Source organism: Fulmarus glacialis, unplaced genomic scaffold (assembly GCF_000690835.1).
Source record: "Fulmarus glacialis isolate BGI_N327 unplaced genomic scaffold, ASM69083v1 scaffold38522, whole genome shotgun sequence".
NCBI lineage: Eukaryota > Metazoa > Chordata > Aves > Procellariiformes > Procellariidae > Fulmarus > Fulmarus glacialis.
The window spans coordinates 3,409-27,360 of record NW_009197952.1 but is presented as its reverse complement, the minus strand read 5'-3'; the positions used below and the strand labels follow the sequence as shown (position 1 = coordinate 27,360).

The window sequence follows — 23,952 nt, the reverse complement described above, 5'->3', positions numbered from 1 at the left end:
AGGAGAGGAATCTTGCCAATGGGCATCTAGGTATCTAACCTCAGTGACTCCAACGTGGACAAAATGCTCTGTTGTGTTTCCTGAGGTACAGCGCAGAAGAGTGTGCGAGATATGCAAGATGCAAAGCCTTGGTGCTTCAGCATTAGCAACATTGACTCTGGACAACTGCTTGTTCAGCTGAGTGGCTATGCTGGGCTCTTGTGCTCGTACCTGCTTTTCATTCCAGCATCCAACTCTCACCTGGCCAGAGATGGGTGTGTAGGACTGCACGTGGCAGGCCACAGAGCACTACAGGTGGCAAAATTACCTTGGTAGCCTGAAGCAGGTTGGAACCTTCTAGTTTAGATCTCCAAGAGGATGTAGGATTGTGGCTGTTATTCTTTGTTTGCCAGAGACAACAGTAACAGAGGGACTGTGATTGCTGTCTCAATAGCTCCTCTGTTCAAGGAAGAGAACCCAAAGGCAGCAGTGTGCTGTGCACATAGGAAAGGCTCCCGTGCACGGTGCTTCCTTGTCCCAGTGGTGATGCGGTGTCAGACCGGTGATTTTGGTGCTGCTGGCATCGGCACAGTGGTATGCCTCATTGCTTCTAATACCTGTCAGACTCACTGAGGTAATCCTCACTTGCTGAAGTTATCTATCCCTGAGACAGACGGAGGGCTTTTTATTTGTAGAGCTGCATTTTTTCAGAGATTTGGGAACACAAAATATAGGCAGCAAAATTGTTTTGTAACCCATCTCTTATATGTTGTGCTGCAGTTGAACGGATTCTACCACCTTCCACGTCTTCCTCATAAATTATTTTTCATCCTGGAGAGTGCCTCCTTCAGCTTTCATTGCTATAAGCAGCTCTTGTTTCTTGCCAGCCATATGCAAAAGTGGCCAATTTGTCATCCCTTCTTTTATGTGGCTGTGCACCTGTGGCAAGTCAGCAGTGCTCCTGGGTGAAAAACCCATGCATTGGCTGAGGTACGATGATCTAAATCAGCCTTTCACTCTCTATTTTAGGCTGAAAAAGTGCTACATTTCTGCAGAAATTCAGATTCTAAGTGGGCTCTGGAAACTGCCAGTCACCTTTCTTTATCCTGCAACCAGCAGGACCAAGAGCTTTGTTTTAAAAATAAATTAAGTATGTGGCATGCACACACTTGGGTTTGAGAACCAAATGCCATGGTACTATGTAGCTTAAGGCTACTGGAAGTCTTTATTTCCTGATTTTAAAATGAACGTTTTATGGCAGATTTCCCCATCCCTCCTTTTTGGTCTATGCAACTTTCATAACTTTGAGGGCATAATCCTGCAGTTATGTAGGCAAAACTGAAATTGCCTGCAGTGGCTACCAGGAGTTTGGGCTGAGTGAGGCCTCTCAGCACGTACCTTTTTACAGTCTCATGCACGCAGTGTTTGCTTAGTATAAGAGTCTCTTACTGGGGGTTCCTATAGAAGGTGGGCAAAGCACGCGAAACTATAGATTTTTTACTTTAATAACTTTTATATCAAACCACTTCACCACACTATATTGTGAAGGATCTAAACCACATATTCATAAATCATAGCTTTTACAAAGAGCAGCACAGGAAGACAAAGGGGAACAGGCTAACAATGGCAAGTGAATAAACACAAACTCCAATAATGAAATGTTGGCTTGTATATACTGGCATTTAAAGTCCATTCCATAAAAATGTAATAAAGTGAATGTTTGCAATATGAACACAACCCCCAGAGAGATCCTCTATTAAAAAAAAATCATTACCTTCTTTCTGTGTCAATTTCTTTCTTTAAAATCCAACTAAAATGCTCTAATGTGTTCTACACCGCCTGCCACATAGTAATGTTAACAAAAGGAATTTTTTTGTATGTTATAGTAGACTGCCACTCTCAAGGCTTGCTTTTATTAGATGCAGCTTTCGTTACAACTTTGCTGCTTTGAAGTTGCTCAGGACTTGTTCTAAGTTATAACTCTGTGCAGTTAAATGTTTTTTATCGACTGGACTATGAATAGCATGTCATCTTGAAAAGGATCAGCTCTGTCTATTCTCATTTATTGCTGATTTTGGTAACTTCAAGAAGGAAGGGAGGGACAGAAGGTAGTAGGGGAAGGAGTTTTTTTTCAGATACCTTATGAGAATATTCTTAAAGAGTTGTTGGCTTGGCCAGGGAAAACATCTTACTTCAGAAACTCTTAAAATCTAGCAAGTATGGACTCCTGCTTTATTTGCTCCTACATATAATTTTTTCTCTCATTGATGGACTTCACCACTTTAATACACCCCACACATGATTGTCTCCCTGTATAGCCCTGCTGTAACACAAAATATTAACTCTGGCCTCAGTGGGGTGCACACAGAGTGGTCCTAAGGCCATTTCAGTGGTCAAACTGATGCTCAGCAAGGACCAGATATGGAAAGTAAGAGACAAAGTGAGAAAGCCACCTAGCCTCTACCCTACTGCAGGTACATCAGGTGTGTCAGAGGGGCCAAAATTCATTTTTGGTAATACATCCTACAGCAAGTCAGCTTAGCGGCACTGATGTCCTGGAGCAGCCTGGTGTTATTACTGGTGTTGCTGTCATCCCACACGTGACGCTGGGCAGAGTGGGGTGACAGATGAGCACTGTGAGCCCAGATACGTTCTTCAGAGCGGTCAGGATGATGCACTGCACAATCTCAAGTCTTTCCTGTCTCTTTCAGGTGTTGTCTAACACAAGCTAGAAGCACCACTGAATTCAGGATGAGACTTTCATACCCCAATAGGTATGGAGCACAGAGCAGCCTCCGTGTTACTGGTGTGCAAAGATAAGCCCTGATATCTTGACAGACACCAACTAAAAATCAGCCCTTCCCACGAAGGACTGGTATGTAACACATAAGCTGCAGGTGAGAACATAGCCACAGGTAAGCACTGCACACAGCTCTGTTTTGTTTAGGGGTTCAGCCTTGCATAGGCTCTCCAGGGAACAGGAGGGGTTTCGAGTGGCAGCCTACTCTCTGAAGGAGCCTCTAGGCTGATGGTTCCTGAGCTGGGAGCTGTTTCACCTCTCACCGACCACATCTGCCCTATAGCTCTGAGGGAACTTGGCACCACGAATCTGGACAAGCCACAGGACAGTTACCCCTAACGTTTACTACTCCACCACGGTGCCAGTTTGTTTGTGCTCTTGGCAGAGCGTGAATGTATGGAGGAAAAGACTGACTTACTTTTTGAGATAATTCTGCTTTGCAGTGATGTTCTAGTCTGCTGTAACCTTTCCTTACATGTACTTCCTAAAGCTGCAGCTTCTGGAATCTTTGTCTCTTTTTAAGAACATTTGCACTTACTTTATGCCTTTGTGGACAAATGCTTGTGAATGTGTGTTAGCATAGGAAAGCATTATGGATAGCGAGCAGCAGTCAGGCAACGCGGGTAACTTGAGGAGCTTTCAGGAGATGCAAATGCTTGTATCTGTGCAACCCAGAGGAATATAAAGCCTCATAATATGCTATGGAGAGTCGCCCTAGCTAGCACAGGGACCAAAAGCAGTCTAGCCACAGTAGCATAAAACATTTTGGGGATTCATTTATTCAGTTTAAGATATGAAGGAGCTGCACTATAGAGGAGAGCTAAAACAGGCTAACACAGCCTATCTGCAGCCCTCCTCTAGAGCCTATACACACTCGTCTAAGAGTGTAGCAGTGAGTGACAGAGGAATAGCACCTTTTAGTACATCCCAACATCCCCCTGCTTCCTTCTATGCCCCCCACCCTTGTTATTCCTCTAATTCTTCTTGTGCCCACTTTACCCCAGCATAAGCAGGAGCTGGTCCTGCTGCAGCAACCACCAATCTGAGCTTGGAGAGTTATTTTTCATTTTCAGGAGGATGAAGTGTTCAGCTCAGGAATCCTATTGTTTCAGAGCATGTGGTTTACATTATGATTTCCAAGAGGTATTTGTATATGCAAACACTACCATCTGCTGTAAGGAATACTTTGCATTTTTAAAAGGTTAATTCCATTTCAAACCTACCGATTGAACTGGTAGCAGAAACCACTCTCATTTACCTACTGTATTTAGTGTCACAACATGCAGCCAGCCAGCAAGCCATGTCTTTACAAGGAAAGACTGTTTAGTGCTGGTAATTCGCATAGGTTTTCTCCAAATTCTCACTGAAATAACTTTTCTATTCATTAATGAATAAAAGCTGTTTTAAATTACAGCCTGTTGTTACACTTGGGATCAGGCAATGGGCTTCTTGTTAATCTGAGGTGAGTGTTAAATCTGTAATGAATAATTTGATGCATTTTCTTTCTTTCTTCTTATGCTTTTGAGATCTGTGTCTCAAAGAGACTAGTTTTCCTCAAAGTTCTGTGGTTTGAAACTCTTCAATTGTGTTTCACTCGCTTAGCAATTCACCAGGAGAATTCAATATTGAACTGCAAGCTGCTTCGGCTGGGCACAAAAATCTGTATTATGTCTTACTTTCTTCATCAGATTAGTGCAGGTACTTATAACTGCAAACAAGAAATCCGTATTTTGGGAGCTAACATTTGGGTGATCATCCCTGCTAGTAAGCTAAATGAACGGAAAAGTTAGGAATTGTGAACTGAGAAGAGGAAGCAAATTTAGTTTTAGATAGGGAGGGTTTTTTCCCTCCTCCAAAAAGAAAGGCTTTTGTATAATGTCAGTGTATACTCTACAGGGAGATCCCAGATCCTAAGCAGAGATGTGTGTATACTGGCACAGTTTTGAAACAGAAGAGATTTTCAGATTCAGGGTGTACCAGCACGATGAGGTCCTGACTCCTGCCTTTACAGGGACAGGGCTTCAGCTAGGTCTGCTGGGCAGCTGCATCTGCTTAGCACTGAACTGTCTGGAGGCATGACCTGAGAACTCGCCCCTCTGGAAGCCTGTGAATCCAGAAGTCATCTGGTTTTGGTTTTTCCAGTATGTTGTAGGGGGTTTATTTTCAGTCACACTGCAGAGTGCCTCCATTTACCCAAACCTCTACCAGAAGAACGATTTGGATGGAAATGGCCTGTATTTGTTTCGATGTTTTTTTTTAGTTCCACGAAATTACAAAACACGTAGATTTTTATTAATTGTGTACTCTATTATGTTTTTATTGGATTGATACCCCCAGAAAACACATCCTCAAACTTCAGAGAACATGGAATTAAAGCTCTATAGGTAGGGCCAGACCATGCAGATGGCTCTCATCACTGCTGTAAGACCAAGTCCTCCCACCAGTCCAGAATTATAAGTTTATCCAGTTTAAGACATTATGCCCACCTGCAGTGCCTTGTTTTAAATATAGAGATTATTTCCCTACCCCCACGAGGAAACAGTAAGTTTTGGCTTTACACTATCAGTTCAGGTTTTCCCAGAGATGTCCTGCCATTTTCTTTCCCTGCAGTCCACAACCGCCGTCTCTAAAGCACAAACATGAGTGGGTCTGCCTTTACAATGTACTGTGGTACAGGAGAGCAGCAAGACAGCAGAATCCTTTTCACTCTACTGATATAATAAGAGCAATCCACTCCTGCAGCATCAATGGATACCATTTAACTGGTATTTTCTATAAGCTGAGGTAGTCACTTAATAGAAAGCCTCTTTAGTGCAGATTTAGATTTGTGTCAGTTGTCATGAAATGTAATGACAGATATAAGACCAGACCAGCTCTTCAAGGCAGTTTGTGCTTTCAGACATCTACTTTAGGACAAGTAGGTCAGCATTTAATGCAAAAACATTACAACTTTCAGTGCACACAAGATGTTTGTGTTTGGTATCTCTAGCCGCACTGAGGCTGGAATAGACTGAGACTAAGAGTGTTCCATCAGCTTGGACAGAAAAACAATCTGAAGTACGCCCTGCTGGACAGGGTCAAAGACATTTGCCCTGCCAACTCAAACAGGAAGACGGCTAAACTAAAAGCGCTGGGTGGAATCCTGAGCCCATTTAAGTTACTTTACTTCTTAACTCATGCTCACGCAGAGTTTTCATTCATATTCCCTCACTTAATGCTGTTTCCAGCTTCCACGCCTTTTATTAGGAACAAACATGCAAAGCCAAGAGCTACCACAGATGAACTACCCACGTTACTGTGACCCTCAGAAACAGCAGGATAGTAAAAGGGCCAGGACTAGTGCTGGGCTTCCAGAAATTGGCAAATGCAACCCAGAGCCCCTGTCTCATCCTGACCCCGAGAGCATAAGCATTAATGAAAGGTAGGAGTAGCAAATATCCCTAGATAAGCCTCATCTTCCCAGAGGCACAATGTGGTCTTCAGCATTTGCGATAGAGATCCACATTGATTTTTTTGTTTGTTTTTTAACCTCCAAGTATTTAGATGAATGATCTTGTCTGGAGATTACTCCTTCTGACCAGAGGCATAAGCCCGAAAGCCCAGGGGTGCCAATCTGCAGGATCCTTTGATGCAGTCCTGTTTGTTTGTAGACAACAGCGGGAACTCCAACTGCAAGAGGCAATGCCTGTGCACTCAGCCCTTCTGTCAGTGGTAAGCGCTGCCCCTCTGAGCTTGCCTCAAGCATTGCTTTCTGTCCTTATTCACCCTGAAGCTTCCTCCTGTCCTCTCTCACAACTACCACCTCCTACTGCTGCATAACTCACGGGTGCCCAAACCATCCCAGACTAAAGCCAGCAAAGCCTCCCCTCCCCACACACAACCCTCCACTGGACAGCACAGTGCATGTCTTTTCAAGCTTTCTGGTCACAGATGAAGATAAATGTTTGTCAGAAGTGTTAAATTGTGGAAGAATTCCAACCGAAGCACAGTGGTGGGAGAGATTCCTGCTTGCTTCTTTGCTGAGTCATTTTGATCTGACCACCATTATCCAGGCAACAGGCTTTTTGCAAGACTTACTTGGAAGCTGTATTACCAGAGCTCACAGCCTGAACCTATGTCTGTTGCAGACTTACTTCCCTTTGTAACAACGGTCAGAGCTAATTATGTCTTTGAAGGAGATATGGGAAGAAGGGCTGGAGTCTGATATATGGTTTAGCCAGAGGTAGGGGAGGCTTCAACCCAGTTGGCAGCTCCAGGAGGTCCTACTCTGCCTTTCCAGACTGTTGCAGGACTACAGGGGCCCTACCAACACCAGCGGGCTGTGGGCCTCACTGACTGCAGCCCCGAGCTCTGCATACTCCAAAGGGGTGAGTGAATTATTTGAGAATATCCCATTTATACCACGGCTCTGGCACAAAACAGGAAAGACTCACACTTTAAAAAACAACCTTGGGAGTTTCAGCGGGGGTACTAATACCTCCTCCTTAGCCCTTCTCCTGCATAGATCTCAGAGCAATGCTGGCCTGGGTGGAGGGTCTGGCACCGGGGGTGAATCTTATTTCCCTCAAGAGACAGTATTTTATGTAAGATCCATACACAGCAGAGACAAGTTGCTGCACGAGACAAGAATTTTGCTTTATATCAGAAATTGGTTTCTAGTTCTTTTCCAGAGAAGGATCATTACAGTCTATCTGTACGTTCGCTGTAATGGAAAACACTACTTTCTTCAGTATTGCTGTGTGAGAGAAAGCAGGTGAAGCAGAAGGAAAATCCCCCAAGTTTCCTCTCTATGCCTGATTTCCTGCCTGCTTTTAGGGACAGGTAGTTTTTACTAATGAGACTTTCCATTATAAAGTTTCCATTGCTTTGGAAAATATTAACTTTGCTGGGTAGATCAAACAGGCCCTGCAGTTATAGTTAGAATATCCTAAAGATTTAGTTCCCAGTAATAACAGCACTAAACCACAGCTCCGCCAGAGGCAAAAAACTGTATTATTTGAAATGAAACTTCTCATAAATATCCAGCGATGAAGTCATATTATATCAGCTGCTCTTATATAAACTGGACAAGGCAAACTGTCCTATCCATCAACATTAGGACTGCCAAGAAAAATGACTTTATATTCATTGTCTGCAAGTTTCAGAGATTTCCCTCTCTCTGTTAGGCTTTCCCAGGAAACGCTGTGTTTTGCTCTTTTTAAGAACTTTGCTGGTACTGGAAACTGGGAGCACCACCAGTGTCATCTTCGGGCTTAAACCTACTCGTCTGCCTCCTCTCACTGTCCTTCTGGTGGGAAATGGATGGACAGTTACACACAAACACACCTGGCTCTCAGCAGCCACTGGCCAGAGCTAACATTACTTTTCACCCTTTGTTAGGTGGAAGCACCTCGAAACATTGGTAGAGCCAGAACCATGTTAGTTTGGTGGGGGTTTTTTGTTGGTTTGTTTTGTTTTTCTTCCAGCCCCTCTCCAAATGCTTAGAGCATGTTTGTGGCAGGTCCACAATAAGGACCAGGCCAGTCTTCAAACCTACTGCTGAAAGTTGCACCCAGGAGGGGTTGAGAATAGCAAGGGGCACACACAGACATTGCTAGCCACTCTCACACTCATACCATCCATCCCTTGGTGACATGGGTAACTGGGTGCCACCCACAACCCTGGGACAGGCTGGGGACCCCAAGATCTTACCTATATCTCCCACCCCTTCCTGCTCGCTGCCTCCAGGCCCCCCAGCCCATTGCCCCATTTCTGTCCTGCTGCTTGTAGCTGGTAGCATGTGCAAGACAGGCTTTCTTGTGCTCTTCATTTTTTGTCTCGTTTTGGGGAAAACAATGATATGTTTTCCCCAAGCTCTGGTATCTTTGAAGCCCTGCTGTACCTGATAGTACTACTGTGTCACTGTTGCAACTGCCTTTGACACACAAAGTGTTACACTCTGCATTAACTGCAGCATCTGCTGCAGTAAAATACATCTGAAAATACTGTGGTCTGCGGAAAACACGGGAATGCTTTTCCATTACCGCCCTCTAAAATTAAGGCAGAAGGTAGACAGACCTTCACGCCTCCCTCCCTTAGGAGGAAGGAGAATGACGCCGGCTATTGCTTCTATACTGCACTTGTGATTAAAGTGTATAGAGAAAGGTTAAGATGAACAACTAAGATTTGCTGGGCTAGAAACGTGGGCAGGACACATGGGGGAAATGCCCTCATGATACTTTCTGTGCAAGTTTCCTCACTGTAACTCTCACCTCTCAAAGAATGTCTTCAGAGAAACGCTTGATTACTACTGCTGACTCCCTAAATATTTCCAGTATCACCTTCCTGTTATGGGACAGGGGGCTCGAGTGTTTCTGGGTAAAACTACAAAGCTTTCAGAAATTTGGTCTACTTAAAGGATACTAGAGATGCGAAGCAGGCTTGAAAAGAACCCTTGAAATATCTGGCCCCTTGGAAGGAAATACTAGCTTTTGAAAAGGGATTTCCAGACTTGTTTGTGTAAAAAGGAATCAGTAAGCCTACATTAAATCAAACCCAAGCATTTGGTGCTGGAACAGTGCTAGCAGACCCCTCTTTTGTCTTTGCAAATTAAAATTTGAATGCCTACAGTCACCAGCAACGATGCTGAAATGTGAAACAGAAGAAATCTATAGTCAGCCACTGATGGAGATAGGTCCAAGGTGAGCCACCAAAAGCCTAGCCAAAGCCTTACATGGAAACAGTCAACTTTCAGGCAGGAGACAGACATTAACTTTTTTTTTTTTCCTTTTTTGGTAAACAACATGTAAACCTTAAAAAAAAAAAAAGGCAAAAATAATGATCCTCCATTTTAATTTTACAAAGAAAATAATTAAAATGTTATTAAAATATGCAAAATTTGCAATTTAATTATATAATTACACAGCCTTATAGTCTAATAGCCCCACTGTATTTTGTATATTAGTGAACAATTGCTTTCTTAAAGCTCACAGCAGAATCATTTACTTGATGCTGGAGAATAAGTTAATTACGGATCTCCTGCCTTTGATTAATGGATTTAATAATCATGTTACAGTAGAATTAACTTATACTTCATGTGCTTACAGCGCTAATGATGAGATTCATGAAAGCAATGTGTCAGCAAATAGGATTGGCACCAGAAAAGGAAATGTCTGGAGATCCCAGGACTGCCTGTGCCTGTATCGCTGCCGGTCAGCAGTTCTGTTAGGAACCCACAGATGGCATCCAACCATTTTTGCCTCATCTGTCATTAATCTCCATTATTTGCCACTTATTTCTACAAAACCAAATACTGTTTTCAGGTGAACTGAGCACCTCAACTGAAGCTCAATTCTGGATACTGGGGGGGTGGGAAATTATCCTAGGAGATTGGTACGGTATCAGGTACTGCATATACCTAATAGGCACAGCCACCTGTAGTCTGCTATTACCCAGCATAACAGGCTGAACATTAATTTTCTTTAATGCTGCTTTTGTGCACATAATACAAGTATAAAGTTTCTTGGATGGAAACACGTTGAGTCAGCCAAGATTTACTCTCTCTAAAGGAGCCTCAAGATTAGGTACTTGACACAACCTAAGAGACAGAGCACTATAGTTTCCGAGCTTGACTTCAGCTGTTCAAGGAGAGGAACCATTGCAGGACAGAGAAGGTAGAAGGGACACTTAAAAATTTTTTGTGTTTTGCCACTATTCCTCACCGGGCTCCTGTGCCTGTCTGTGTAAGAACCAGATCTGCAAGTGTGACAGGAGCCAGATTCAGAAGCCTTTACTTAAGTAAAATGCACATTGACACAAATAAAAGCAGAATAAAGAGCTGAGCCACATTTTGTCTGAAAGAGCAGCACCTCAGGAATCACTAGCAATAGGATTTCACATTGCATCAGCCATGTACCTTATCTATTACGATGCAAAGTAGAATAATGCAATACAAGTCAGCAGCTTAGCCTAACACCGGGCCCCAAGAAGAAGGCAGGAAATGAATAGGAATACAATTTCCTTAACAATTCACTTACAGGAATTATTCTGCGAGACATTGCCCATGTCCTGGTGAAGATGCAATCTGAGGGTACAGGAAGCACTGGGCCATTTTGCTATGTCCCTTCACTGCCCATCATCCAACTCGGGTACTGCCCCTTCCATGAGATGGTGGCAGAACTCTTTGCACTGATCACACCATATGGAAAACACAGAAAAAGCCAGGGAAACTGCTGTATGGCCAGCACTACCCTGCCTGCTGAGACCATTAGTACACTAATGCTGTTCAGCCTGCCTGTAAAAGAAATTATTCACCAAAATGTTATTTCACAGCTGATGGTAGAAAGCGCCCCTCATGCACTGCAGCTGCTTACCTCCTCCCCTTGTTGGGGGGTCCTGGAGGCCTCGTCTGCACTGCCCGTCAGCTCTCCAGGCACCATTTGGGGGATGGTGTCTGAAAAGCAGACTGTGTACTTTGGTGCCTCTCTTGCAGCTCCACCAGTGACATTAATCCACTGCTGCTTGTGTTTTGTTCTGGGAGATATTTAGGATTAAGATAATTCAAGGTTTGTGATGAAAATCAACACTTTTTTCCACCAAACCCACAAAAGCAAGCTTCAGGGATTAGAGACATACTGAAATAATGCATATTTTATTACTGAACCAGATGGGACTATGCCTTTAGAAGTGCTGCTTCAAACCCCACTGCACATCCCGCTCTCTTTCCTTGCTCCCCCTTTATCCCCCTTGCTCTGACCCTGCCACACATCCATCCAGTGTGGAGAGTTACAGCAACGCTCTTCTCAGCTTGTCACAGCTGGCTTGCTAATGAAAGACATTTTAGACAGCTATCAGGCCATTTCTCCATGTCATACCACAGTGCTTTAACCTCTCCCTGCCCCAATTTGTTCCAGGTGAGCTCAGGAATCAGTGGCCAAATAACCTTCAGCTGTACATCACCTGCCAAGTGCCAGCAGTTCAAACGAGACCACAGGCATACCCAGTTCTTAATTAAGAGGCTGAACCCACCAAGAACTCAGATTACGTTAGTCAGATAAATGCCAAAAATGCTTTCTAGGATATTTATGATGGTTTCCTCAGTGCCAGACAGGAGATACTTCCTTGTATACTTCTGTTTTACAGCCCTCAAATCACACATTTCCTGGAAGATGACAGGCAAAGCTCAGCCTTAACAGGGGCAGTGCTGGCCTGCAGCCCCTCCCTGCTTTGGCTCCACTTTGCATATATGGTTCCACCACTATAAACATTTTTTTACTTTCTATGAGCCTAGCACATCCTTGTCCTCTAGATACTCATCCCCTACAGCTTAGGCACAAATAGTAAAATAGACAGTGATGAGTAGACCCTATAATGCAAAACTAAATGTCCAATTAGAATTTGATGAGGAAGTGTGAAATAAAACACATTAAACAGAATAAAAAGGTGGGACAAGAAATCAATTTCCCATTAAATTCAGTGGTTTCTTTTTTCCTGGCTCTCAATGTTAAAAGCATCAATTACACACATAATTTACTCCTTTACAGTCTGATTCTGTGTCCAAAGCAACAGAATATGAACTAGCCCAGCCATCACATGGAAATAAGCAGTGCCCTGTAGGTCTCTCCAGGCTGGCTTTAAGAAGTGCTCCACCATCGTATGCCAGAGGAAATTGCATTATATGCAGTTTGGGAGAAGGAAGTGATTTTGAAGCAGCCGGCTATTTCACGCAAAGCAAGAGGTAATCTCAATTAGTGCAGAAGGTATGAAGCTGAACTTGGGAAAAGCCATGGAGATGTTTGGGATGGAAAGTAAACATACGTCCCAAAAAGATTTGCCTTTGTGGACGTGAGCAGAGGATGTAAGGCTGGTACAACAAAATGCATCCTTTGCTGAGCTTATGTAAGCAGCTAAGCACCATGAATATAAAAAGAGTAGAAAAAGCCACTTGTGGACGATTTCAGGACAAGTAGGCACAAGCATGATTTCTCTTTTATTTCATCTTTTTAACAGTGTCTTATATGTACATCTTGAAAATGCAATGCACGTAGAGTTATTTTAAGCTAACAAACACACAAATATGTTTCATTTGTAGGGAGTGGTGATCCTTGACCCATGCTATTAAGCCATACTTGCAGGGTCCGTAAGTCCATTATGCTTCACTTCTACCTCCACAGACAGTACGATGCATCTCCGCTGAGCTGCACGTGGTCTGAACAGTGGTAACTGCAGCCTATCGTCTATAGACAAGAAATCTCCTCAGCACTGCAAGGGAGAGGAGTTTTCTGGTATGAGGTAGGATGATAGGGAGCATGCCTAAATCCTGAGATGTACAAAGAAAAGTGCAACACCTGGCGAGAAATGACCCTGCAAACCCATCTCCCTGAACTGGCAGAGATTTATGGAAAGAAGAAGTGGGAAAAGAAATCAGAGTTACCTCTTTCATCCTCCTTCATAATTCACAGTGCAAGTACATCTTAAGAAACAAAGACAGAAAAGTGCTATGAAAAGGCAAGTGATGCATCTAATGCTTCAGCAAAACCTCCTTCTGGTGTGTCTAAAGATGCTGTGGCAGCTTGCTCATGTTTGTCTATGTTTTAAACCTTTTTGCAAGTTGTTCTTAGGGCCAAACGTGGACCACATTATTTTGGGTTGCAAACCACAGACACCCATAAACACTCAAAAGAAGCTAAATGTAGGGAGAACAATGGGTTCTTTAATGGGTCTAGGCACTTCTTAACTTAAATCCAAGAGTTTAAAGTCAATTCCAGCTATCTTGGATTGTCCCTTGCTTGTAAAGAGCCTGTAAGTAAAGTGTTAATTCAGAACCCCCTAGCTGTGATCATTAATGGATGAAATTTGGTGTTAAACCTTGCTCCAGTCTCTAGAGCACTGGCTCAGCTCTAGGGTACTGGTATCTTGGGTGCTAGTTTGCACCCATGTTTATCTTTTTGTGACCATCTTTTTCAACTGATGGGGGGGGGAAGCTCATAGCAGTTCATTTCTTCATTTTACCCTTTATTCTTAATTTACCCTGTTTCCCTTTCTACAATAGCTGCAATATAATGTTGTTTCAGTAGAGCAATGCTTTGCAAATTTGGCTCAAGGAGACACTGAGCAAACAGCTTTTCAGAGAGCTTCAACTCAGCTGTCAGAAGGGGCAGTTTGGTTTCTGTGCAAGCAATACTTGCATTCCAAACTGCATTAGAGAAAAGCCGGTGGGTTTGTATGCATTTTTATTATCAGTTCCAGATTAGGAATCTGATGCTACTTTCTTCTTAAAGCCTGTGTTTGTAGTATATTCTAAAACAAAAAAAGGATTGTGATGTTTTTCTCTCACTAGGTCACTCTCTTCTTTTTTTTTCCCCCTCCCCTGGCTTTACTCCAAGGACCTTTTCTGCTTGTTTGTTACATTCTCAAGATGAGGCACTCAATGGTTACAGTGCTGGTGGTACTGGTGCAGGTTTCTCACGGTTTCCCTGCCTTGTACCACCGAGGTTGGTGGAGACTGTTAAGGGAAGGAGATAGTTGTGGAAAATGCAATTTGGCACTTTGCTCTGAGCCTAAGGATTGTCCAGCTGGGACTGTATTGGACCGTTGCGGCTGCTGTCCTGAATGTGGAAATGTGGAAGGTCAGATCTGCGACTTGGACCAGGGCAATCATTTTTACGGGCAATGTGGGGACAACCTTGAGTGCAGGTTGGATGCTGATGAAGTAAGGTTTGGGGAAGTCCCTGAACCCCAGTGTGTGTGCAAGTCTCAAGAAAGCATCTGCGGACCTGAAGGGAAAACCTATGAGAACATCTGTCAATTCAACAAGGCTTACGCTGCGAAAAGAAATATCAGCATGAAACATAAAGGACCATGTGAATCAGGTAATATGTACAGAGGCACTTTCAAACTGAAAAAAGATCTGATTCTTTTTTTTAGATGTGTTACTGGATGCTTTAGTCTAACTTTATTGAAGTAATACTGCATTTTTGTTACAATTAGCATTATTTTGGTATAATACTACTTTGTGTTAAACATGTGGTTTAGCAGTTGGTACTTAATCTTGTCTATTACAAGCCTCTATATTAGACTAGTGGATTTAAATCACATGGTGACTAATAAGCCATCAATCTACAGACTAGCTCTGCTCTCAATAAGCAGAGTAGGAGATATTTTCTACAAAAATTGTATGTGTAGTTGGGAGTAGGTAAAGAGATAGGATAGTCTGGGAGGACTGGACAAATTATTATTATATGAAGACTAACTTGGTATTAAAGTGGTGATAGCAAGGCAGATCTCATTTATATATATATACACACACACACACACATATATGCATGTATATATGTGTGTGTATGCATGTGTGTATCCACCTGTGTGTATATATGGTAATCAGTGAAGTAGAGGCAATAGAAGAAGATAGGGCTTAATTAACAGGTCTGTTCTTATGAAAAAGTCTAAAATAATCAAATTTTGGAATCATCACAAAATCTAGGTAACTCATGAAATGGAAATCCAAAATTAGAACAAAATCTGAAATAATTTCTCTAAAAACATTACAGTGCACGAACAGTTCTCTGCAATAATTGTTAGTGGAAGGATTCTTAGCCGGGTTGTACGGGAGAATCCTGCCTCCTGCTCGTATGCTGTTCTTATTCTTCACATTATTACAAGTCTTTATTCCTGGGCACCTTTCACCTAAGTCACATGAATATAAAATGAAAAGGAAAAAATGAACAGGCTTTTGTTTCCTGAATGAGAATTTTTTTTTTTTTTTAAAGTTAATGAAATATTTTCTCCAATGAACTAAGTAGAAGAGGTCTCTGGGTCACAAATGGGTCACAGTTCTGGGAATCCGAAATTGCATCTCTGGCAAAGGTCCATATGAGAGTAACTCAGGTACATTTTACCCACTGCTTGCTAGCAATCTGTTGCCTCCAATTTAGACTGTATGCTGTGCTTTTATATTGAATGAACACTGGATATTGAATACTTAAAAGGAAAAGTGATGAACAGCTAATACCAGACTTCTTTCTTCTTTCTCTAGTTGCAAGTGAAACATCCATTAAAGAATCCCTTATTTGCCATTAGGGTATTAAGCTGGGAAATGAGGCTTGTCAGTAAAGAGACATTCAGAAAACTCAGTATGTACCAGTCCACAGTATGACTGAAAGCCTGTTAGCCCTCAGGCAGGTGTTCTTATTTGGGATTAAAATAGCACTAGTTCTGGCGGCATAATCCCTTCAGGAAGATTTCAGTTAGAAGTGCCACTCAAGTAGCAACTGACGTTAACTTTGCAGCAGAGGTAGCTGTTCAGGCATACAGGCTTAAAGCAATGGTCTGCTCTAATTAATTAATCAGAACTGGCCACATACAAAAAGCTTTATTTTGGAAGTACTATCACTTTTAATCGTCACACTTAATTGTCATCCTTGCAGTCACCCCTGAGGTGCATAACACCACTCATGAAGCACGAGGAATGAGCTCAGCTGCTCTGCATGCAGGCATCACCCCCAGCGCTTTCCCTCTGCTTCCCTGAGTCCCCAGAAAAGCTGGACCCTCTCTCCAGGAATGCAGAGAAATTTCCTAGGATTGCTCAGCTTACTAAATTGCACAGAACCCTGGAGGAAAGTTCATAGCCATGTCAGTGCTGTGCAGAGTTTAGTTAAGAAAAATGGGGGCCCATCTCCTCAGCTCTTGCAGAGGAAAGTGCCCAGCTGGCGTATGAGCCCAACTGCAGCAGAGCGCTTGAGCCTGTGGGTGCTGGGCTCGCTGCGGAGAGGGAGCACAAGTGCCCCTCTTCCCAACCTCTCTGAGCAGCAGCTGACCGTGCTGGGTTTGTAGATTGTGTTTTAGACCCTGGAAGGAGCCTGGGCCTTTCAGCAAGCAGTAGGGCAGAGAGCAATGCACCATGCCTCGGTCCCCTGTAAGAGTCTACCAGTACGCCCCCTCTTCACCACGACAGCTATCTGAAGCAGCACAGTGGGCATGTGAAAGTGCACCATGATTTAGACTGGTTTTTCATGGCTGCAGCTGATGACAAAAAGCAACAGGGAGCCTGGCTCTAAGAGCAGCAACCTCGCTGCGGCACTTGCTTTCTGCTGACTCCAATTTGCATGAGAAACAAACACTGAACACTGTGGGGTTTTGGTACCAAGCTATAAATACAACCTTCACTCAACTCAAAGTACTTTGTTTTGTTATTTCTCCTTCAAAGCATCTGCTGTTTCCTATTGATGCCAAATGGATTAATTGTATACAGCAACCAATGAATAAATAAAAAACAATAAACTCCTTTCATCAGAAGAGTATAGCCTTTTATCTCTCATCTATCACAAGAAAAAGGGGAAGAAAAAGGCCTAGGTCCCTAAAGAAACACTGAAAAAGCCCTTCTTTTCCTGAAAGCTAGTTTTGATCAGTTTATCTAATAATTTACCAAGGTTACTAAGTACATTGATTATATACAGATTCTCCACACTTAATCCATCCCCATTCACATTCAAACCCCTCTTGCTGATGATTTAACAAAGTAACAGAACAATCTAGCAGTGATTCTCTTTATATTTAGCTGTGTCACATAATTTATTTTAAATGTAAATTTTGGAGTAAAAAACAAATAAGCAATCCACAAAATTTGCTGCCATTTTCATCAAATCAGACATAGATTAGCAAAAATTAATATGAGTTAAGGGAAAAAAAATCGTATTATCTAAGTCATTAGCCTGGAGTGATATTGGGTTAATGTTGATTGTGAAAGGTGAAGCAGTATTTTTTTTCCTGGCTTCTGGTTTATGTCTTCTGTAACACATGAGGATAATTCATGACTGGGACTGTAAAAGGAAAGGAGCAACCACTGCGCATTCACCTCCAGACACTGAGCCATCAGGATGCTTTCTACAGCTATCAAGAAAAATGTATCTACTCCAGGAATCAAAATTTCAGGTTATCATAAAGATCTGTTTCTAAAGACACAGTTAGGCAAAAAAATTACAAACAGATATGCGTGAGAGAATTTGGCTGAACACAAGATCTGAAACACTCAAAAATGAAGTTTGTAAATTTCTGTTAAAATGCTACATCATTCCTTCAATTTTCTTCTGTAAAATACAGCAAATGGTGTTGTGAGACATGTATTATTTTATTTCTGGAAGCACTTCAAGTTTGAGTAGATAATGCAAGTACTTATTGTGTGTTCAAATTCAGAAAAGGCCGTTTGGTTAGATCAAAACTGTGGTTCTTCCTACTTGCTATGGGCTTGATCTCACATGATGCCAGTCCTGGTCAGCCCTGGTCCAGCAAAGCCTTACCTACCTCTACAAAAGTACTCAGCTGGGTGGGACTCTGACCACATCTTAGACATTTCCATGTGAGCGATCATCTGGATTCTCCTTGCAGTTAATGGAGGAAGGGGTATTTCCAGTGTGAAATTCATCTTAGTGTATGGTAGACAGTGCTAGACAAATTTCTCGTATGTGAACAGCTATAATATAGATTTGTAATTCAGACCCTTATGTCCTCGAGGCTAAGGATGTGTTTACATGGCGTGGTGAAACCAGAGCCCTCAGCCTCGCACGGCTGAGCCCTGGCTCTGGACAGTCACATAAGCAGGACTCAGTTCTTGCCAATACTTCAGTGTTGTCCGTGTAGCCGTAGGACACCTGTGTTAGCACCAGAACAGAAGTACTAACCAGTCAACATCTGCCTATTTAAAAAGTTTTTCCTGCTGTCTCTCTACAGGAATAATTTAAAGAACTCATGTGAGTCAAGGTAGACATTTGGATTCTTTTTTACACTTCAAGCTTAACTACAGTGGATGTATCATTAAAAGGAGCGTGGTTGCACTGAGTTTTAATATTTCAAAGTATGTTTTAATATCAGATCCTATTTGATAAGTTCATTGGCAAAAAATTTCTCATCCAAGATATTCAGTTAATGCTGATTTGAATACAAGATTTTTGAAATAATATACAGGTTCTGAATGTACAGTTCTCATGAAAGAACAAGCATTTAAGGGTTTAAGTATCCTAGTTTGAAAATCTTACTTTTGAAGAGTACCAAGATTGTTTAATGAGGCATTCATAAATGGGAAAATTGATACTGTGCTGTATAATTTGTTCGCAATTAATTTTAATCAGTATGCATTTGTTATTTTCTGCACAGATATCAATCCTGAAAACTGACAAATGTATTAGAAACTTTGCTTGAAAACCTGGAACAGGCTGTTGCAATTTCAGATGCTGAAGCATAAATTCTGTACCTACATTATTAATTCAAATATTGCAAGTAAAAATATATTAATTATTTACCATAATTTTCTATTTCCAAGCATCTGGGATCTGTTCAAAAATAAAAGCAATAATTAAATACAAGTCTAATAGCCCAGAAAATGCATTCATTTTTAAACACTGGTATGGAAATAGAAAGAAAACAGGCTTTAGAAGGAAAAACATTTCTTGCTGAGGACAAATAGATCAGGAAAAAAGCAGCGATCTCTAAAATAGGAAAGCTGTGATAACAGTAAATAAGTTATTTTGCTTTCTGCTGCTAAATATCATCATCTCCTGTTAACATTCAGTATGATCTTACATGCTTACAGAGGGATCTGTATTTAAATCATGTATGAATGCATCAGGTGATAGTTTATTTTTTTAATGTTTTCAAATCCCTGGACTGGCTCCCTCTCGTGGTTAACGTCAGCTTTTTCTTTGGGAAAAACTGGGAGAGGATAATTCAGAGGCAATAAATAAACAGTGGAGGGGGATGAGGGTAAAAGAACAATAGGAAACAAGTGGAAAGCTAATAAGTGTAATAAATATAACATAAAACCTTATAAAAAAACCTGGATTTCAATCATGTTTATTACTCGTCTCATAACAAGAACATCAGATGAAATTGATAGCAATTGAGGATAAATGTGAAACGTATTAATACTGGTATTCTGTAACTTGCTGCAATGAGTTCCATGAGTAAGAGAGGGGGACGAGATTTTAGCAAGTTCAAGGCAATGATGTACTCAGAAAACAAATTTTGACAAGCTAGCAATCTCAGTATTCTAGCTGTTAAGCTAAGCAAAATGTAACAGAAATTAAGAATTATCATGTACAATCAAATTACTCTGTGACTGTCTGCTACAGAATTTTATACTTTCCTCTGAAGGTTTAGTCGAGTACTGGCTGCTAGACTGGTGGGCCTTGAGTGTAGTCCACGATGATAGCTCATGGGACACAAATTAGACTTTTAATTTCAGCTTAAGTTTCACAATCATGTGCAAGAGGAAGGACAGATGGGTCCTTTGAAATAAGTGTTTTTAAAAAGCCTGTTCACCTTTTAATGAGACACAAGGTGTTCTGAGATTTAAAAGCTGCTTGGAATCATGTGGCTCTTCGTGATGTGCGAAATGGCAAAAGGCAAACTGGTTTTATCGTATAAAATAGGAATTAATGCTATATGCTTTTGTGTTTGTGTTGTCTTTTGCTCACTTTTGTCTTCTAAAGCACCGTTATGTCGGTTCTTTGCAGCTCCTGTTATTTCTATGCCACCTCAGGATGTCCAGAATTTCACAGGCAATGATGTCGTTTTTGGCTGTGAGGTGTCAGCCTATCCTATGCCACACCTTGAATGGAAAAAAAGAGGGAATAAAATGTTTCTGCCGGGAGATGACGCCCACATCTCAGTACAGGTAAAACTTGAGTTTTCCACATCATAGAGTTTGGGATGAGGAGTCGAGGGATTAATCAGAGAATTCCTCCTACAGGATACAATACTGTTGCAATAAATAGATTCCCAATAGATTCCTCTAACTATGTAAAGAATTCTGATCATTATTTTGGCGGTCCAAGCTGAAGAAGTAGCAGGGAGGGTACCATCTGGCCCACTTCAGGGAAAGAAAAGATGGAAGATTCTCCTTATGTAGGTATAATTCTAGAAAAACTGAATGAACATATAAATGGAACCATTTAGGCTACTACCTAAAAGAAGGTGCATTCTGGGAAGAATGACTGTTGGCAACTATTTTTCTACTCTTGATGCAGAAAGCACAGTTCTGGCAGGTATCTAAACTTCTCCTTTGCAAGATGGTGTTTCTGGATACCTGCCATTTGAGTTCAGTCCCTGAGGCGTGCAAAAGAAAAGCAAAGAAATTTGCTCATTTTATGGAGGACACTGTGTTTTAATCTGAGGAGAAAGAGTAGAATGCCATTCCTATAGGCTTCAAGCAAATCTAGAAACGGCCTGAAAGTTTGAGCTAAAATTAAATAAATCAAAATGCTAATTCTTTTAAATGGAAATAACATTCTGGGGAGACAAGCTAACAAAGCCAGATGTACAGGCAGACTGCAGTAAGGCTGAAGCCTGCATCTGCATGCCTTCTGCAATGGACAAAGAATAGGAACAGAGACTATTCAGAGAAATGCATGGAAAATCCAGCTTTCTGGATACACAACCCAAAAATGAGAAGATCCAATGGACGTGGCGCATAACCTGAACAAATAGATAGATGGAAAAAGCACAGAAAAAGCTAGTTAAAGTACCAAAAGTACTGATTGCTCAGAAAAAATGGTGCGAGAAGCCACATCCAAATGCTGGTCACCTCAGAGGCTAAACTGAACCCTGTTAACCTAGCTCATTAATAGAGTCAGCATGACAGCATCTCTGTTAACATTTGTTAATGGTTTTCTGTTACTTGTTTGGAAAAGAAAGCTTTAAGAGGCATGCCAATTCATTAAAACCTGGATGAGTGCCAGCTTGGTCAGGCCCCTCAGGCCTGAACAACTCACCCAGACTGCCATGCTCATCCTGAAGAAATTTCTGAGCTTGAGAACAGGTGGCAATGCTTTGAAGCAGCAGCAAGAAGTGATGCTGGGACAAGAGACAGGAGGAGCGCTGGGAAGCAGAAGCATCAAAAGGACCAGGAATCAGAGCACTGTGAAAGGCAGTGAGCTTTAAAGAGCAGAGCAGGGAAAGCATGAACTTGGAGGCACAGAGACAATATTAAAGGCTATTAAAATATAAGGCAGCAGAATCAGAGAGAATCAAAGCATGATGGCAAAAAACAAAAAGCAAAGATTGGAACGATGTTTAATCCAGCCACAACTAGTTTGAGAAATATCATGGTGTCTCCTAGCTACTTAATTTCAACTATTTCTTTCTCTTCTCAAAGGCAAGAGGCGGGCCTCAGAAGTATGGTGTGACAGGCTGGCTGCAGATTCAAGGCCTCAAAAAATCAGATGAAGGCGTTTACATCTGCCACACCAAAAATAAGCATGGTGCAACATACGCCTCCGCAAGATTGAAAGTCATTGATGGTATTTTTTTTCTATTTGGATGTGAAGAATATAAAAATGCATACAAGCAGGCTGCAAAGAGCGGGTTTGTCAAAACGCAAGTGAAGGATATGAGAAATTACCTAAAGATGTCCATATTTTAACTTTTCTGTGTGCTTTTCTTTTACTTTATCCCCTAACAGGAGATTCAGTCCTAGGTATTTAGAAGTCAGAAGTGCTTATAAATTCTGGGAAAAAAAATACTTACATGTTAATATTGTAATATTTTGCTGCAAATTATACCAGCTTCCAAAAAACAGAAAGCTGTGGATTATAGCCACACAGCTGAGACACATATTATTCCACTATCCTTGTCCTGCAGAAGTCCTTTGATGTTAGCAGGAGCTCTGCACCCAGAAAAACAGCGGCTGTAGCTGACAGAGTCTTTGAAGCACGGCAGTTCTGCTTAGCTGTTTATTTTTCAAAAAGTTAGGAAGGAAACAGTTGTTGTTCCTTAATGAGAGTGGTTGGAAAGATCTAAGACATAGCTTTACTATTGTTTTGCATTAGGCCCAGTCCTGCAGAATAACATCCTTCTTCCTCCAGGGAGAACTGAGTTTCCTGGCAAACGCAGGATAAAGATGCGTTGTCTTATATTTGCCTCCTGGTCTAGGGGAGTTTGTCAGTGGTCTAGTTTGTCACTGACTTTGTTTCAGCAAGTGGTTTTCAAAGCTTTAATGGCTCTGGTCATATTTTCAGGTGCATACAATGTGCAGAGACTAGTAAACTCATAGTTTACTAGTATTGGGAATTAAATGTATTTTCAACATCTTGAAATGTGAATGATGTAGAAATTTGCCCATATACCATGAGCTTTGATGGTATGAGGTCAAGTCATCAGATAAAAACCCTCTCCTTTTAATTGATGACTTAACAAGGATTCAGAAATACTGAGCTTGCCGTACAGATCCAAAACCGTACTTTCCTCTTTGTTCCTATTTACAACAAATTTAATCTGGATTCAATTATGTCTTGCAGGCTCATCTCCTGCATTTGCATTTACTGCTGGCAGTAGAAGTGCAAGCTACAGCATTGAATATGGGGACTATTATGACCATTCTGATGATGAAGATGAGGAAGAATATGAATCCGGGGACTATGAAAATTGAAACAACTCTGAATAATAATTTTTACACACAATACCTTTCACATTCTGTTGTATTTACTACCAGTCTCTGTGCTGTAAACGGCTCCTCTGATAACACACATATTCACTTGTGTACCCATCTTCCTGAAATTCAGCTTCGGCTGAAGTGTATCATACTACTTACCAGAAATAAGAACAGTTGTAAATCCATACATTTAGACTGTTAAATAAAATTCTTAAACATGCATCTGTCTACTAAATATACTGAAGGGATCAAATTTTATATTAATTTTTAAAATGTAAATTATCTTATAATTTCTTTCAAACATTCTAATTCATCTAGCAGAAATGTCCATAGTTAAATAAAATTTTTACCTGGTATAAATTTCCTTTTTTCTATAATGTACTAAGAAATTTCAAGAGATTGTTCACATGGCAACAAGCCCAACTATGAAGATTGCAAAACAGTCTTTAATCTCCTTAGTTCATGTTTTTTCATAAGTTTCAGCAAGATTTTCCTTCTCATTTGAAATTTTCCATGGTTAGTCTCATCAAGAGTGAATTATCTGTCTTTTGGGGAGTTATTTTGTTTACTTTTAATAGATACATGAAGCAATCACAGTCTAGAGCAAGTAAGTGCTGTTTTACTAGCAATACTCAAAAATACCTAGAAAAGATTTCTTGTGCATTCAAACAACTTTTGACTTCTTTTTGTAACAGTTCTTGCGCTACTCCTAACAGTGTGGGCTTTTTCCCACCAGCCTAGGCAACCACTCAAGATTTGGGATCATTATTTTTAC

General features: G+C 41.3%; 1 protein-coding gene across 1 annotated transcript; it reads left to right on the top strand.

The window, feature by feature from the left end:
• The first annotated feature begins 13,852 nt into the window (after positions 1-13,852).
• Positions 13,853-23,391, top strand: LOC104073079 (kazal-type serine protease inhibitor domain-containing protein 1-like). The gene is made up of 4 exons (XM_009572740.1): positions 13,853-14,628; positions 20,263-20,423; positions 21,903-22,047; positions 23,044-23,391. Exons 1-4 carry the CDS (start codon positions 14,175-14,177, stop codon positions 23,172-23,174), a joined length of 891 nt encoding a protein of 296 aa, XP_009571035.1. The 5' UTR covers positions 13,853-14,174; the 3' UTR covers positions 23,175-23,391.
• The last annotated feature ends 561 nt before the right edge of the window (positions 23,392-23,952 follow it).

Excerpts from the sequence above, each read along its gene's own strand:
- LOC104073079 (XM_009572740.1), top strand. The coding sequence starts at position 14,175 with ATGAGGCACTCAATGGTTACAGTGCTGGTGGTACTGGTGCAGGTTTCT. Across the intron at positions 20,424-21,902 it reads ACGCCCACATCTCAGTACAG|GCAAGAGGCGGGCCTCAGAA; the intron begins GTAAAACTTGAG and ends CTCTTCTCAAAG. Across the intron at positions 22,048-23,043 it reads AAGATTGAAAGTCATTGATG|GCTCATCTCCTGCATTTGCA; the intron begins GTATTTTTTTTC and ends TATGTCTTGCAG.